Source organism: Glossina fuscipes, unplaced genomic scaffold (genome assembly GCF_014805625.2).
Source record: "Glossina fuscipes isolate IAEA_lab_2018 unplaced genomic scaffold, Yale_Gfus_2 2, whole genome shotgun sequence".
Taxonomy (NCBI): domain Eukaryota; kingdom Metazoa; phylum Arthropoda; class Insecta; order Diptera; family Glossinidae; genus Glossina; species Glossina fuscipes.
This window is the reverse complement of record NW_023998416.1, coordinates 14,523,843-14,541,835: the sequence shown is the minus strand read 5'-3', so window position 1 is coordinate 14,541,835 and position 17,993 is coordinate 14,523,843. Positions and strand designations below refer to the sequence as shown.

The 17,993-nt window shown below is 34.1% G+C and overlaps 1 protein-coding gene across 2 annotated transcripts; it reads right to left on the bottom strand.

Annotated features, from left to right (window-relative positions):
* Nucleotides 1–1,076: 1,076 nt before the first annotated feature.
* On the bottom strand, nucleotides 1,077–14,183 carry LOC119633811 (adenylate cyclase type 3). Of its 2 annotated transcripts, none has more exons than XM_038027569.1 (19): nucleotides 14,052–14,183; nucleotides 10,016–10,354; nucleotides 9,738–9,942; nucleotides 9,496–9,655; nucleotides 9,159–9,427; nucleotides 8,941–9,052; nucleotides 8,281–8,408; nucleotides 7,861–8,019; nucleotides 7,294–7,432; nucleotides 6,952–7,151; nucleotides 6,729–6,887; nucleotides 5,056–5,260; nucleotides 4,555–4,795; nucleotides 4,399–4,471; nucleotides 4,243–4,318; nucleotides 3,942–4,167; nucleotides 3,801–3,883; nucleotides 1,399–1,854; nucleotides 1,077–1,347 (listed from the first exon to the last, which is right to left on the bottom strand). In XM_038027569.1, exons 2-19 carry the CDS (start codon nucleotides 10,263–10,265, stop codon nucleotides 1,117–1,119), a joined length of 3,372 nt encoding a protein of 1,123 aa, XP_037883497.1. In that variant the 5' UTR covers nucleotides 10,266–10,354; nucleotides 14,052–14,183; the 3' UTR covers nucleotides 1,077–1,116. The 2 variants fall into 2 exon arrangements, with proteins under 2 accessions (XP_037883497.1, XP_037883498.1); XM_038027570.1 differs by having other exon boundaries at nucleotides 8,281–8,405.
* Between the last annotated feature and the right edge of the window lie 3,810 nt (nucleotides 14,184–17,993).

The window sequence follows — 17,993 nt, the reverse complement described above, 5'->3', positions numbered from 1 at the left end:
TGTTATATGAATTTTGCTAATATATAATTAACATGTGAATAATGTACAATATAAGAATTCGTTGAACAAAAGTAACTGAGCGCTTTTACACACAAATTCGATCTTTTAAGTTTCTTTAAGAATAGTTTTAGTTGTTTAGTTTTAGAGTGCAATGTAAAATATTTTAAGCTTTAATTTCTTTTCTTATTTCCACTTTTTATGTATTCCTTTAACTATTATTTTCATTGTCGGCAAATGTTATTATGTTTATTTATAAGTTGAATATGGGATTTTGGTGGGTTTTGGTAGTGTGTTTGTGTTGAGAATTTTCTGTTTCCTTAGTTTTTGTAATAAATAGATCTATATATATGTAAATTAAAAATTAAAATAAATATGTTAATATATACATTTTTTCCCTACATTGCAGTTTTGCACCCATCACTTCCTCAGTATCGAACACAAGAATAGATGATCCCATGCTTAGTATTATAGATGAGTTCACTTATCTTTTATTGTTTGCCTCTTACATGGTTTTAGAGGCTTAGATTCTCTTTCATCTTTGGCAAATTTGGGATTTATGTTAAGTATTTGCAAAGGGGAAATGATGAGTTATAGAATAGATAAGACTTAGAGAGATTGTAAAAGTTTGTTCTATCCTCCATTGTTTCTATTTCATTTCATTTTATTATGCTTATGTAGTTAAAAGACGATAAAAACGGGATAAGAATAAAAAGTATTTAAAAACTAATTAACAAGATTTTTTAAGATGGAGAAAGAGTTATGATTTTAGCTTCATTTCAATTGGTTAAAATCTAATAACAATTATGTAAAAATAAATTGAATTTAAAAGAAAAGGAAAAGTCTATAAAGACAATTAGGACTAAAAACTGCCTATACATGTATATATGTATGTACGTGTGTTTGTAAGTATATGCTTTAAAAATTTTCTACTTGACTAAATAATTACTAACACACATATGTTTTCGCTTCATGTATGTATATGCCTATGTGTTTGCTGTTGATGTTCACGTTATGTTCGAGTTTTGTCGCGAGTTTTTCCTCTTGTGCTAGTGGTTACGGGCGATATATATATTTTCTTTCCAATAAATTTCTGAAGGTACATATATATGTATATTTTTAATTTATTAAAGCCTCCTTTTCACCTTCACCAGTACAACTTTGACCACCTGGACTAGAAGGCTTGAAGGTACTACCATTCGTTTTTAAGTTCAACAATGGAGTTTTCATATCTGCTTCAGTCTCCTCAATTTGTTTGGTATTTACTTCTACTTCCACCGTAGTACCTTCCAGGCTAGCATTGTTTACATTTGTTAAATCATCAGTACGGTCATCTGTCCCGGACTTACCCTAAGTAGATGACAGATAAGCATAGTGATTATGGTCATTTTTCATACTAACCTGTAAGTAATAGGTCATTAATTGACCTTTTCCTTTAACACTGACTAGACCCCTTTGCAAAAATGTATAGCCGAATTCTTGAAGTATGTTGCAAGTCTCTTCGGTGACTTGTATGCAACCGGCTTTACCGGTGCTTTCCATTCTGGAGGCCACATTTACCGTATTTCCCCATATGTCGTAGTGTGGTTTTCTGGCACCTATGACGCCAGCCGTAATAGGTCCATGGTTAACGCCCATCTTCAGTACAAAATGATTAAAAGACTGCTCATTGATGCCTTGTAAAGCGTTTTTTAATTCTAAAGCAAATTCGACTAGTACAGCCAAATGTGACCATCTTTTCTTGACAGAATCTTCTGGTTTAATATCACGGTTAACATTAATGCCGCTAGCCGCCATGTAAGTAGAACCAATCGTTTTAATTTTTATAATGTCTTGAAATTGCGGCAGTTCCAACAGCTGTAAATGTAACCAAAATCATAATGAAAGGAAAAGCCATGAAGAAAGGCTACGTGAACGGTGCCCTCGCCCAAAAGTGAATTTTTAGTACCTACTAATACTAAAACGTTCTTTATGGATTGTGATTCTGCCAGAGTGTCTATGAAGGTCGTCTTTTAACTGGCTGTCGATTATACAGATATAAATTATATCCAAACTTTCAACTTCTTTTAGGTTATTTACATTTCAGAAATATTGTATATATAAGCGCAGTGGTTCGTCTGCCTCTCTGTCTTTCCCCGGCGACGAAGGTCCTCTCATTCCCACCCAATGTAGTCACCTTTTCCTGGCATATGCTGGATACAATAAATGTAAGGAGGAGAGTACTAGGCTTGGCATCCCCGGAAGTAAGGAAAATCAAAAGTGCAAGTGCGAAATTGTGAGCATAATGGCACGCGCAAGCCAATAATTCTAAAGCATGCTAAGAACTACGAAATCCCTGAGGTCAAGTTGCCCACTCACAAAGTCACGAGTACCCTGCTTAGGCGGGTAGAGGTGACAGTATTGATTGAACTGCAGACTGATGCTTGCCAAGATCCTTCGGGGGGACTATTGCATATTGACATACCATGTGGAAATTTCGGTGGAAGCTGGTATGTCCAATCACATTTTGAACGCAGCAGGTTAACGAATGTGTGAGGCCTCAGTGCTGGGTGCAGCCCTTTGGTTATCGCCAAATGCGGTGACATTAAATAATTAGAGCTGCTTGCTAAGCCTCGCTTCGCACACAGGAGAAGGTTTAGATGGTACATAAACTTTCATCTTGCTACCCCAGCACTTAGAATAGGCCCTCTCCCCTGCGGAATTGTTTTGCAAGGCTGAGGTGAGCCCAGTTCCACCATATCAATTGCCAATGATTCTAGGGAACCCATCTGATGAAGGCACAAGTCGCAATTTTCGAAATATTTTGATGAAATTCGTTACGCCGACAGGTTTTAGCCCACAAGCGGTATTGAAAATGGTTCGGATCAGACCACCTATCTGGGACAAGGGTTGATAATTACGTGAGCAGAACTTTTTGATGCCAACATTGCCCCGCGATTATTATTATAGTTTATGAGTTTTGTTAGGTCTGAAGAATGTATACAAATATTAAAGATATTGTAACGAGTTGACATTAGGGAAGTTTATACGAGTTCTAAGGACTTTTGTACATTTCACAAATTCTAAAGAAGACTGCAATTGATTTCAATAATACATGACGTAAAGATAAATAGGCAATAAAGAGAAATCGCAGATTAAATTCAAGCTAAGGTCCAAAGAGGCATTCTATGATTCCTAAAACAGAAACAGGAAAAAAAGCGGACTACTTTGAAGTGACGAGATAAATATTGAATATGTTGTGAATACTTTTTGGAAAAATCTAAATTCTCAGGCTCTTTCGAGCATACTATGTAAAAGGTCTTCCATTAGGAGCGATACTTTTTCAAATGATAATTTCCAGTTAAAAGTATATATTTTTATATATAGTTTTATTATGCAGTGACTCACGATTCCCCATCGTTTGGAAATCATTAAAAAGTTTTACTAAAGTGTAACTCGTTTGTGGATGATCATCGTTTGTTCATTAGGGAGTTGGATCGCCCTCATCGTTCCCATATTTAGCCCGCTGCGGTCGTATGACTCAAAACGCTGGACCTACATTAAACCCAGGTCTATGGTAACAAGTGACAAGTTTCGAAACATCTGGGGACGAATACTCGTTAGGCGTTCGCAGACATAATGCGACTAATGTAGGACAGAGGGATTAACAAACGGAGCCATTGCGTGCGTTAGAATGTGCAAATAAAGCACTATTACGCGTCATTTACTCTTTCAAATTTCGAAAAGTATCACTCTTACTGAAAGACCCTTTATTTCTATTCTTATTCTTACGGGCATTTAAATTGAAGAAAATTTGAACGTACCGCGTCAAAGTCTGAAATGACCTCGTTTAGAAATCGTAAACATTCCAAACCTTGGTTATTAACGGTTTCTTCAGAATAAAAATCTAGAGACAAATATTATTCAAATTAAATTCTCCGACGATTTTGCATATTTTAGCCAACCTGAAAAGTTTGGCATCGAAGCGAATAATACACCGACTTCAGCATAGCTTTGTGAGTACAAATCATCGTGAGAACGTTTCGTGTTTTTCATAAAATGCTCGGCCACATGCACTGGTAAAACGTTGTAAACTAGAGCTTCATTACGCTGACGCATATCATTAGCTTTTTCTTTCTGTTCAATGACTTCAGTTTTCCACTTGAATATAACACGATCTTCATGATCCATCTAGAAATTACCAAAACAAAGTCTTAATTTTACAAGTCCGCCTTCACTGCAGATATATAAACGATAAAAACTTACATGTCTAGCCAAAAAGGATAAAGCTAAAGCAGCGACTAATAATATACCGGAAACACTATAACTGATCGGTATAGTACTGAAATTGATTTTTTTTTTTTTTTTGAAGAGAAGAAGAAAAATTAACATTTTAAGAATAAATGGATTACAAACACTTACGGATTAAAAGTCAAATCATCCTCTAGTGTATAAAGATCTGTTAGGACAAATATATTGAAGTAGCAGTGTAGGACTACGAAAGCAAATATAGCAAAAATTCAAACAAGAATTATAAAAAGGAATATAAAAGTATTGTTATTGGGCTATTGCTGTTACCTGTTATGAAAACCATTAAAATGATTTTTGTCACATGTGTTAACTGAGCAATTACGGCGGTGGCAATTAGAATTAAAACAGCAAAATTGCTTAAATACGACGGATACATGACATTATCTAAAGGTTCGGGTGTGGCATCTACCATTGGTTCGGCTTTCAAAAAGTCCTCTTCGCTTTGAGTCTGATTGAAGACACTTTCACTGACAATATGCTCCGACTTGATGAAAGTCACAAAAAAGAACTACAAAAAGAAGAAGCACAATTAATAACAACAACAATATGATAAGAGAACCAACGAAGAAAATATATATAAGTGAGCATTTATTTTCAATCAATGGAATCGCGTCTCCCTCATCCCGATATAGCCCTCACCATTTATATTCCGATATAGTCACAGACCTGGCATACGCCAGTTTTTGTTTAAGCAGATACTGATGGTTATGTTGTTATCGCTATTAGGGAATGGGTAAGAGTGCATGCATTATAACGGTATTCACTTACCATATCGATGATATTACTGAGACCAATCATCAAAACTATGCTGACGGCGGTTAGTTCGCGTACCATAGTAAAATCATTGTAGCGTTTACTGATGCTAACAAAAAATTCCGGTAAATAACTGGGAAAACTTTCAGCTATCGATATGAATACCAGCATAAAGATCGGTACTAATGGGGCAGCAATATTAACAAAGTGCAACGGTGATCTGAATGAAGTACATGTAAGACGAGAAACATGAGTTTTAGTACAGAGAATATTTGTTAGATAAACTTCTACCAGAAAATGCAAGAGACTGAGAGAATTGCTCATTCCATTGATAAGACACAAAGATGTCATAAAATGTATATGTCTCTGTTAGTGCGAAATTTTCTGTCAATTTGCTAGTGTCATTCCTCTCGCCCATCGAGTCGAAGGTTTGCATCTTGACACTTGTGAACATTTAAAGCATTGAAACGGATCTTGTCTATCCCTCCTAATCTTGATCTTAGATCTATGTGCTATTGATAGGGCCAGAGAAGTAGTAGTGTGCCTAACAGTGCTTAGTTTATATTTCGCTTTGGATACTTAAAATCCATGGCAGCCCTTGACGTGTGCACAATCCGAATGCAAGAGTGACTATGGCTAAAGTCGCATAATGCCGACAACCCAAAAACATTACAGTATGCACTATGCGTTCACGGATGTCAGGATGTCCAATTCGGTAAGCCACATGACATTAATGATATATAAAAATCCTACCAATTCCAATAGGGGATGTTTCGCCAAGTAAGAATGACAACAATAATATGATGATGCTGATGCTGACAAATCAAGCGATGAAAAGATATTCAGCAACTCTCTTCGCTCTCTCTATTCATAACTCATAGTACTTTTCTTTTATAAATCATGTAAAGGAAAAAACTTTAAGCGAGCAGACCGGAAAATACTTCTTCAATATTTTTAATAGGGTTCATGTCTGCTCCTTGTATATTAAAATCCATGGGTGAAAAGTTGGATAGCAAAGCGAGAGGCGTGGATAATGCGAATACAAAAGTACGCAAAAATTTGGCGCGCGGAAAGCTATTAATCCTAATGCATTGCAGGTATAAAAATCTATTGGACCTGGGAGGATCAAGTTGTCCAAGCAAAATTATTCCCAAGGGACGAAAGGCTTCTTGCCTGACCGCTCGATGCCGCTCTTCGGAAAATACTCGTGGGGGTTATATTTACCCAAAACACATGGGTATTAAGTAATTAGGGACGCAGATACATCAGACAAAAACCTTCATGTCTGGTGCTCTCACTTTGGTGTACGCCCTCTATTTGACACGATTATCTAGGAAACTGGGAGATGTGGCTAGACGAGCGAGTATCAAATAATTTTGCATTAAATGTTTAAATGCAGCCGTGTCTCGTTTGAATAGAATTGAATGAGATTTAAAAAATGGCTATTGATTCCAGTCTTCCTTGTCGTAACTTTTTTTGCTATTGTTGGCACTGTATTGGAAGTTTGCAGGTATACTGTTTCAAATCGGTTCGCTACTTCATAGGTACATGCTATTCGTGATGGGTCGATTGGCGTATCAGTGTAGTCGATAACTAATCTTCACTTTAGGTAATAATTATCCGAACGTCTTTTCAAATAGAATAAAAATTCGTTCTCAGTGATAGTACTACGGACTAAGCGGTCTTACCTTGGCAATATAAAGTAGGAGTAGAGGATATCAGTGCTTTGTACCAAAAGTGCAGCTAACAGTGGTACTGAAGAGTACGGTTCTCGATAAATTGCATAAGTATCTTCGAGCGATTTAGTTTTAAATTTCAGAAATATTGTCGTATCGTTTGATAAATTTCTAAAATATTTGCATATATAGTAAGAAAATTCTCTATGAAATATGTTTTTTCTATATTTTATACTCGTGAAAATCTCTGGCTATTAATTCCTCTTGTAGGCGTTCCTTGAACATTGTTTGTTTATCTGATATTTCGGAGGTTTCTTCAATTTGCTCTTTTTGTTGGCCATTAGATGTTGAAGAGGTCTCAGGTAAAAAATCTTCGTCAAGTGTATCGGGATAGTTTTCGGTTTCGTGGGTTTTTTTTGAACTCGGAGAAGCAAACTAAAGGCAAACAAACAATTTCATCATATAAATCTACTTTAAATGAAATTTCGATAATACACACATATGTATACATAAACTAATACGCACAATGTTTGTTTCATGCATGTTCGTTTCTAGATTAACTACTTCAGTTACTTACAGGTTTTACAACTTTTGTTATGAAATAAGTTTTAAGACCAGCTATACGTAGGGCTTCTTCACGTTTCTCCCCATAGGCGGGTTCAACTTCGAATTCACCACTTAGAAAAGCTAAAGTCTTATCCGAAATATGAACGCGTCTAAACAAAAACCAAAAAAAAAAAAAAATTGAGAAGTATACCATGTGATGTCCTTAGTTATATATATTCAATATGGTGTTCAATTGTAGGCAAGCAAACGTACACATTCACATGTACGCTTTGTGTGCATATTTTAGATATGAAAACGATAGAAATCCTATCATGACATTAAATAAATATAAGAAAATTTTCTTTTAACATCAAAGTAACTTTTTTTCGAAATAACTATATGAATGTGTTATGTTGTGCAATCCATCAAATATTAGGTAATTGATTGTCGTCCTTTAATAAATTATTGAACATTTTTTAAGGTTAGCCAAGTGCTGCTAAAAATACTTGCTTATGAGCAGTACGTACGTATGTATGTATAATGCAGTCATTATTTTCATTTTTCATTTTCTATCCTTTAGAAGGGTCCTTGTGCTTACCCAGCTTTTCCGCTTGATTCCATTTTATTAGCTAACTCGACATCCTTCGAATAGACATCGAATTGCCATTGACGCTGCCCCAATATACCGGCAAGAACCGCCCCCGTATGAATTCCGACCCGCATATCAACAGGTGAATTTGTTTTTTGCTGTACATATCTAAAGTGTAAAGTACAGTTATACGTGCATTACTTAAAGTAAAGTAACAATAATGTTGAAAATAAGTAAACCATAAAGGAAAAAAGAAAAACCACTGTCTGTGTAATTAATTGTCTAAGAATACATACATATATATATGTATACATAAATATATATATATATAGATATATATATATATATATATATATATATAATTGCCTAAGAATATATATATATACACCTATATATGTGTGTATACACATGTTCACATTTTCCACTTACTTGATGGCCTTTACCATTGACAAACCCATGTGCACACAGAGTACGGCATGATCTGCTCTCTCGTCTGGTGCCCCGCTAATGCAATAATAACAATCACCTAAAATTTTTATACGTAGTTGTTGGTACTTCTAACCAACAAAGCACCACGTGAAACGGCATGGAATGTACGGATGAATAAGAGATAGATATGGTAAGAAGAAGAAGAAGAAGAATAGACTAATAGCATTAATCGTGTACATGTGCAAGTGTGTTGGTCCGTAAATGCTTAATAAATGTGTCGTTCAATTATGGCCATTGTCAATGACGTTTAAGTTTACATGCACAAACAGATATATATAAATACAAACAAACATATGCATGCATGCATATATATATATATATAAGCTTATACATCTATGGAGAGAAACATTTACGTTTATAGACGCAATAAGGAAGAGTAGAAAGCAACGGTAAATGGCTGTCAATGTCTTAATTACAAGTGAAACAGATAAAGTGATAATGAAAAAGATTAAAAATCAAAATCTGTTAACGTAAATTAAAATTTATTTATTTATTTCTATTTATATATATATTTAACAACGAAAAAAGCAAAAACAAGTAATTGTTTATGTATTTTACAGGATCAAATTAACACAAAATAAATGAAGCAAATCTAAATACCTCAGCCAATCTATCGAAACGAGCAAAAAGTTCATTTAACATTTTCACTAGATCCTGAGCGCTATACGTTGACGAGATGGCGGTAAAACCCACAATATCTGCATACAATATGCTTTATTTGTTTTGTTAAAACACAAAAAAAAACAAGATAAAATAAAATGTAAATAAAATTATTTTCATCTACAAATCAAAACATATTTTGAGTTGCATTGCTTTACCTTACATTTTCATGGCGACTCATGTAGATCTTCTTAAACGGCTCCGAGCTAGTCGAACCCAAATCTTGTCGCATTTTAACGGCGACATGTTTGGGTAATACCGAAAGCAATAGACGCTCTTGTTCAGCCGATTGCTCTTCGATAATCATTTTCACTTCTAGACTTTTTTTCGCCTCCAAAAAGGCGCGCTTATGTTTCGCTTCACCCATCGCATAATACAGTAAACCAATTAGAACACCAGTTAATACGAGCACAATATTAGCCATAATCTAAAGCAAATTTACAAGAAACACCAATTACTACATGTAATAAATAAGAGAAATTAATACCACGTTACCATTTCGTAATACATAGGATCGTCCCGTGTCGTTGTGAGTAATAACACTGCGTAGATTATGAAAGTTGTAAAACCCATAAAGCAGCCGCCGTAGAAAAGGGCAACGGGTAACGTTACATAAATTAAAAAATTAAGCAAAATGGCCCAACCCAAAATGTCTCTACAAAAGTAAGAAGAATTAAATGTAAGAAACGCTTGACTAACCATATCATAGCATATTTTGAAAGAATCTTTCGATCTACCTTACGGATAATGATGTTTGCAGAAGACAATAAACGCTTAATTGCAAAATGCAAAAGGTCCAAAGGAAAAACGGTGACCAATCTGCCACCAACAAAAGCAATACGCTACTGCCACCCGACTCCGATTCCGATTGTCCGAAACGTTTCACAATATGCAATATGATCACATAGAATATCGTAATAACGAGTATAATCAGAACAGCGACTTTATCGAAATAAGTAAAATATTGAGCCAAAAATTCTTTTCTTAATGTGAAAAATGTTTCTCTCATACTTACCTCTTGCTTGCATATCCTGTTCATAGGGTATACATAGGGACCATATATCAAATAGAAGACAGGCGAAAAAAAACCATTTTAAACCTCCACTTCGTTGTTTTAATGAGTATGATGTGTACAATTCATCTAACATCAAGTCTGACAAACCCACTTCAGTAATTTCTGCTTGATCTTTCTCATGACGCTTTTGTTTAGCTGACGTCGTTATACCATTTTCAATATTATTACAATTCGATCTATGATCAGTCATTTTATTATAAATTCTTGCTCCCAGAACCAATTGTTGTTCTCTATATAAAACTCAACAAGCAGAGCGTTGAATGTTGATGTGTTTGTTGCCTTAAAAGAGAATTTCAATTAGTTTCTCTTTCTCAAAATCCAAAATCAAAATAAAAAAAAAAAAAAAAAACCATAGTTAATATCCGCGTTTCGTTCTAATCAACTGAAAAGGAAATTAATGTATAAAGGTTTGCATAACAAACAAAAAGGCGCCAACATTTAAGACAAAAAGCTTTTGAAGAATTACTCACGCTAAATATCGTCCTTTCTTTATTCACATAGATTTTTATATGCACACGCGCATACACACGCATACGCACACTCTCATTCTCATTCGCAACACACTCACACTCATTTAAATTGCACACAACTCTATTAATTTTCTAGCCGTATTCGCTCTCTTCATTTTCCATCTTTCCGTCCATGTGTTAACTAAGTTTTCCTTTACTTGCAACTTGATTCTCAACCAGCTAATGGTCTCCTGTCATATGTTTTTTTTTTTTTTTTTTTTTTGCTTTTTGTTATTAACAATATAGCGATGTTTTAGTTACTTTTCTTTTTTGTTTTTTTGTCTTATTTTATAAATACATTTACGCATTTAGTCCAAATGAAGCTTTGACTTTGACATAAAATCGTGTATTTTAAGGCTACTCAAGGACCTAATGCTTTTAATAAGCAAAACAAAAAAGGAAACAAACAAATTGAAAAAAAATATAAACACCTTGAAGCGAATCTTGGATACGCAATTTTTCAAACAAAACCGTATATCCATAAATGATTGCGTTATTAATTATTCAGTTACGTATTTACGTTCACTTACTGCAACCCACAACTCAATACCAATAATCTTAAATATATTAATTAAATATATCGAAATTTGCAAATTTTTCGGGTAATTGATTTAGTTTTTCGATTATTGCGTACACGCCTATATGCTGAACACGATCATTTTTTCCTATTATCTGGGAATTTGTATCAATAATCTGTGAGCTGTAGTTTGCTTAAAAAACACCTGTGCACTGTGTATGTAAAATTAGCGGCGGACTTGAGCTAAATCCATTTTTTTATTTTTAGCAATCGATTCCGAAGTAGTTGTCTATCCGTCTATCTGTCCACGTTTCATATTTGCTGAGCTACTTTTAATATTCAGGTATTTTGGAATGTTTGAGCACAAGAACGAGTGCTATTGACAAGCGATTGGATTGAAATGTTTTTACGTACATATGGAAAGTATTTTCCTATAGAAAGAAAAAATGTTTGTCTATAAAAACAAGCAAAAACATTATAGCGCGCCCAGGTGTATCATTAAATAACCTGCACTACTTAGTTTTGTGAAGTTATTCATGCAAAGACTTCTTAGAATACATTGCGAGATCTGATCCAAAAAGCGTATATAAGTGTTTTCGTTATTTCGTCAAAATATCTCAAAAATTGCTTATTGAACAGAAGAATGCATGAATAGACATCAGTCGGACAAAAGCACTTGATGAGTCTATCCGAAGCCTTTCTGGGTGTCATATAAATCGTTACAAACTTAATATATCCCTATACTGCATATGTTGTATTTCCTACCAAATATAACGCTTTCTCTAACAAAAGAGACTAACTTCTAATATTTTACGATGAAATTGACTTCACAGTAGCGATTTGAAGGAGTTAGTTTAAAGGTGGATGGGAAATCTATTAGTGGAATTTTCCTCTCTCGGACGCTTACCACTCACGGGTAGTTTTGCCCAATTTAGTGCATGGAAGAGGACTTGCGTACAAAGCTCGCCAGAAGAATCCACCGGCTGATACTATCTTCGTTGATAAGCGATTGTCTTCAGGGAGATTTAACACCAGAAGGAAAGGCCTTTCTGAGGTCGGGATCCTTCGGTGTGAACGTTTGCAAATAATGGAACTCTTTAAGGATTATATGACTACAAAGACTAATTTTTGACATTTTATGACAAAACCAATTAAAGTCTAGGTCATCTTTTACCGAATTTAAACCAAGTCTCTTCGATGAAACTTAGCTGTTCACAGGCGTCCCTCACTTAAGATGATGATGAAGCGATGGTACAAAAGTTGCAAATAACTGGAATAATAACAGTTTCGGTATAACTGAATTTGAAAAAATCGTGTACAGGCGTCCCCCGCCGTACGGTTTCGATACAACGAGACTTTAAAAAATTGATTATAGACGTTTCCCGCTAAACACGGTGCTTGTGAAGCACATTTCGAAATAAGACGGTCCAAAATTTGCGAATATTATGATACGGTTTCAACACAACACAAATAAGATTTCATTACAAACACGGTGCAGATTTTTTGGATTTATATTATATCTAAGTTTAAATTATTTTACACTATATATGTACGATATTTTAATTTAAATAAACAAAACTGAAAACGTTTCGTGTAACAAGGTTTCAATGCAACGCTGCACGAGCTGTAAACCGTGTTAAAGAGGGAACGCCTATACAATTTGTAGTATTTTGCGATAAAAATAAATACAGTATTGTGTTACGCGAAGTGGTATTGTTTTGAATTCTTTTCAATCTAAATTCTTATAGCTTTGTAGGTTTAAATAAGAACGAGATAATGGCATAAATAGCAGGAGTACGTGTCGCGATCAAAGTCGAATCGTTAGCTAAATTACTATTGGGATATATCAGATGATTTGCGCCGCTTTACATAATACGATAGCGCTGATGTGGCTTCTCCCCAACAAGAGAGCAAGTTGAATTAAATTTGAATATTCTTGGAAATATATAACGTGTTGCCACTGATATATACTACCATCGTTCGGATACTATTCCGCGTACATTTTCACTTCATATATAATACATTGGCGCGGATAGAGTCAACAATGACTGAAATGTTCCGTGTACGGATCCTGCAACGATATTTAATATTTTCACTTTTTACATGAACAAGGAGAAGCCATGCTTCTGGTCATCCGTTTATAAGACCGTATTGAGCACAAGAAACGTAGTATTCATCAGTTTCCTATTTCAATATTTACAACGATAATATCACCCTTAATAAAATAAATTTGCCTAAATCAATCATACGACCAAAATCGAACATTTCTCAGCCAAATATATGCGAGTTGCGAATTATTGCAACTTGAATTGACGAATAATAAACGCTCCAACTTTTGGCTGATGGATTATTGATGAAGAGCAAAATATGCAAAGGAAAAAAAAAAAGAAAGGATTTTTATGAAACAATTGCTACCGTTAAATTTTGCCCGTGTTTTGTATGCACTGTTGATATCGTCGTGCTCTGGGCTATCGTTTATTCTATTAAAGCATTTTCTGACGGCAGGATATGAAATCGTTAATAATTAAAGTGAAAATTTTCTACCTTATGAGGTTAGGGTTGTGTGCGAAGGGAACGTTTCGGATATTAAAGGACAAGACGGCAAGAGCAAGCAACGCATCTACTAAAAGCAAGACATTCGAAATAGCAACGTCCTTAATTTACGAAAATCCTTACATTAATATCATATTTCGTCGTCTGCGTGCTCGTTATATATGTAAGCGTATGTTTGTGCATACATACACAAAATAACCAGGGACTCTGCTTAATTAAAATTTTTGTTTTTCAATACATGCGTTACTGTATAGCAAAAAATAATTGTCGAACTTTTCTTTGCTTATTTTTTTTAAAATACTTTTTTTCTTCATATAAATCAGATGCTGCGTATTAAATGCTTTTTTTATTTTTTATTTTTTTTGTTTTAACAAATTCTATTTCATTGATTAAATACCTTATTTTTATTTATTCATTTATTTATTTATACGCGTACGTATGCAGTAGCATTTTGTTAGTTAACATGTTTAGGCTTTTGTATTAATTTTCCTAAAATTTTCTAATTATGCTATTATTGTTGATAATGTTTTTCTTTCTTTTCTTTTTTTTTACATGCATTCACCAGAATTTTTTTTTTTTTTTTGGATGAAAATTATCTTTAATTATAATTGTTTTCGTTGTCCGTAAATATTCATTCAGATATGTAGTTTCCTACGACCAGTCGAAGACTAGAGTACAACCTTTGACAATCTTACTCTATCAGGATAATGGAAAAAAAAAAACTAAATGAGAGAAAGCTTCCATGTTTATTTATTTATTTTGTTTTTTTTTTCGAAGCTTTCATTTTTATCCAAAGACATGACCCTTTCGAAATAAACCCATAAAAAGCGGTTCGAGTATCATATTATAACTGAATTATTAATCTCAATATAGAAAGATATAGAAAAATTTTGCAGAATTATTAGAAAGCGTAGAATTGCAAAAGAATATAATACAAATTGTTAACATTATTGATAAAATACGTTAGATTTTTCACTTTTCGTTTGTTGTCAGATTCCCCTAAGAACTTGAACACAGATTTTTGAATTTGATATACGTCAATAAATACAACGAAACAAAAATATTGAAGCGTTCAATAGTTATTCTTTCTTTTCGTTTTATACTCTATCCTCATATCACTTATGATGCAAGATCACATCAATTTTGTGCGGATGCATGTAAAATACTTGAAATACTTGAGATAGACGCAACTTTTATTATACCGATTCAAGCTTGTTTGTCCGTCTGTCTGGGTAGTATTATGAAAGCGCCAAGGCGCTGTTTTTACGATATTTTGATGTAATTTGGTGCTTAAGTAAGGTACGGGCAAAAATGGTTCGGATCGAATCACTTTCCCAATCACTTCCAATAAATATAACGTCTCATGTTGAAAATTCTTAATCTGCATAACTGTAGCGTGATGCAGAGTAATTAGCGGTGGGACGTGGCCAAATGTGGTGTTTTTTACTCGTTTTTAGATAAATAGATTGTGTAATTAAGTAAAGTGAATATTAAAGTTTTAAATGTAACGCACTATTTAACGGGGGAAATCTTATCATGTAATTGTGCCATGGTGGTCAGTACCGATCATAGACAATTGAGCTGATCTTTGAAACACATATTATATATTTTCACACTGACCCGGAATGGTCTTCAGGCCGCTCGATGTATATGAAGTTGGTCCAAATATATATGATCGGAGATAGACCCACCTTTCTTTATACCGATCGATTCAGAAACACTACCTGGATCGATTCAAACCTACCTGTTCCTGTGACCGAATGTATAGAAATATTGACGTTTTGCATATACCAACTATTTCTCCCAAAAGGGATCACTTTGATCCCCTATTTTCGTCTACTTCCCACGATCGTAAAAATGAAGAAAGGAAAATGATGTTTCGCACAAACATCCTTTGATCGATTAAGAATTCAATGTTAACAAAATGGTTATGACCGTTTTTGATATTTCACTTTCTCCGCCAACTATGCGTATTTTATTTGTAGTGTCCAATGGAAATACGATATCCCCCGATTCTATCTGGCAAAATCTTCTCTAAATTATGTGATTTGATTTTCTTAACCATTTCCACAGCCATCGTTCAGGGTCAAACTAACAACGCGACGATATTTGCAAATCTCCGGAAAGTTTATTTAAAAATAAGTTTTAATATTTAGAAACAGATGACGACTTAAGATTTTTATATATACTTAAGTAAAGGAAAGCTATCGGATAAAGCAATCACTTTTGTCGTGAGCGTAACTCCATGCTTGTGAACATTCTATCGCATCATTGTCATCTTTCTAAGACGAAACCAGCCAGAAAGGAGAGTTTGGTGGGTAATAGCACTTGAAACCCATAGAAGATACGACCGTTAATATGTTATTTACTTTTAAAAGTTTACCAATCTCTCAACTGGCAAGAGAGTTACGTTTCCGTATATCTACTACACACTTATGTAGTGTTCTGTTACCAAGAAGTAACCCAGCCGAAAGCATACAATCGTGACAAAGTCTCCTAACAAGCATTTATTAAACTTGGTTTGCCTGTAATTCTTCCCAAAATGAATAACAATCCATACGGAAGCATTATTGTCCTAATTATTAATTTATGATCTGACAATGATGCGATTATAAGATAGATCGTCGACTATGACAAATAATCGACTTCTTCAAGTCTTCACAATGCTTTCGGTACCATTGCTGTCGTCTGGCAAGCATAAGGTGTTTTATACCTACTCCTAGGGAGAATTATTCCTTGGAAGCGTATTTTATTGCCGAGAGTTCGGGACCCCATCCTGTCTAAATTTTTCATATTTATTCAACTCATCACTCACTACGTTCGTAGCATGACATATATATAGATATAGGATGACTTTAGAACGATTTTTAGATAGCGCCAATCTTCAATTCTGCTGGAAAAGAAATTTTTCAGAATCCTGCAGAGTAAATCTACATCTTACAAGACTTCTTTCTTTTGAATGTAACTCTAAACAATCAGCATTCACTTCTCCTTTAATTTGCCAGAATTCGAAGTTCAAATACATTACAACAAGTTGTAATTCTGGCTCGCTCATTCACTTCGCCTTTAATTTGCCAGAATTCGAAGTTCGCTTGTTTACCTCTCCTTTAATTTGCTAGAATTCTCCAGAATTCAAGTGAAGCGAATTTAAATTTCATGACTTTTTGACCACTAGCTTATGATATCGGAATCAGAAAATTTCTTGTGTTTTTCTTTACATATTTGAAAGTTGGGACATTTTTATTATTCATGTGTATAAACATGCATACAATTGCATTGTCTGGGATATTTACGAGATAAACATGTATGAAATAGTTTGCTTGCCGGGGATATTTACGGTGGAGGATATTTAACAACATATTGAAATGCCAAATCTGACGCTTGCGAAACAAATAAAACCAAACCAATAATATAAACAAACAATGTTAATAATTCATTTATTTTTATTATTTGAAATTTCTTTAACAATATTGATATAAAACATATTCTACTTACTTTAATAAATAAAATATAATCAATATATATTGATTTGCACAAAAATCGTTTGTGTGTTAATGAAATATTTTACTATATATTGACCGGTTATAAATAAGAAAACAAGAAATGTGTAAAAAAAACTTTGTTGTAGTGACTTTTGCTATTTTCAAAGAAAAAATAGCAAGTGATGCGAGTTGACGAGTGTAATTTGAACTCGGCTCCATCCAGACAAATGGTAGAGGAGAGATTTGATGAAGTTAGACGTGGCCGGATGAATACCAATGATGGATCGCCCAAGTCGGTTCCAGAAAGCATAAAAAATGTGTACAAAAAATTTAAGTAGCGCGAGGCACCCTAATGATATTAGGATGTCAGATCGCACGATTGTCCGTTAGAATTCTCTACATGTATCGCATCATTGACTCACTTTTGACTAAGTCGTGTGCAGAGTGCTGTTTAGAGCAGTTTTCAATTTTAGAAGTGAATTCATTTTTGTTCTTTAAATTATTTTAAAGGATTTTCTAAGCTTGCATCGTATGTTCCCAAAGTAAAACAATGACTGTAAACAAAATGAAGTTTTTCTTATGTAAATTTATACACTAATTGCGTTGAGAATATAAGCAAGGCTTCAACAGCCAATAATTTTGTTATTTTTCTCACATTGCCTTAACATTTATTTATTTCCCAAGCTTTTTGGATAGATTCTAAATGAAATATGCCGTAACAACAAAGAAAAGGAAGCCAAATGAGAGAACGCAACAAGTTAGCAGCATTTTCAGATTCAGAACATATAGTTCTAAAAATCATTTCCCTAGAGTGGAGATAAAAATCATTGTACATTTTCGTTTTGCTTCCGCGGTAG

What these genes read in the sequence shown, in the direction of transcription:
- LOC119633811 (XM_038027569.1), bottom strand. Translation starts at nt 10,265, where the DNA reads ATGACTGATCATAGATCGAATTGTAATAATATTGAAAATGGTATAACG. An exon ending in CAAACATCATTATCCGTAAG is followed by an intron (nt 9,656 to 9,737) that starts GTAGATCGAAAG and finishes TTACTTTTGTAG; the next exon opens with AGACATTTTGGGTTGGGCCA. An exon ending in GTTTCGATAGATTGGCTGAG is followed by an intron (nt 8,409 to 8,940) that starts GTATTTAGATTT and finishes TTTGTTGGTTAG; the next exon opens with AAGTACCAACAACTACGTAT.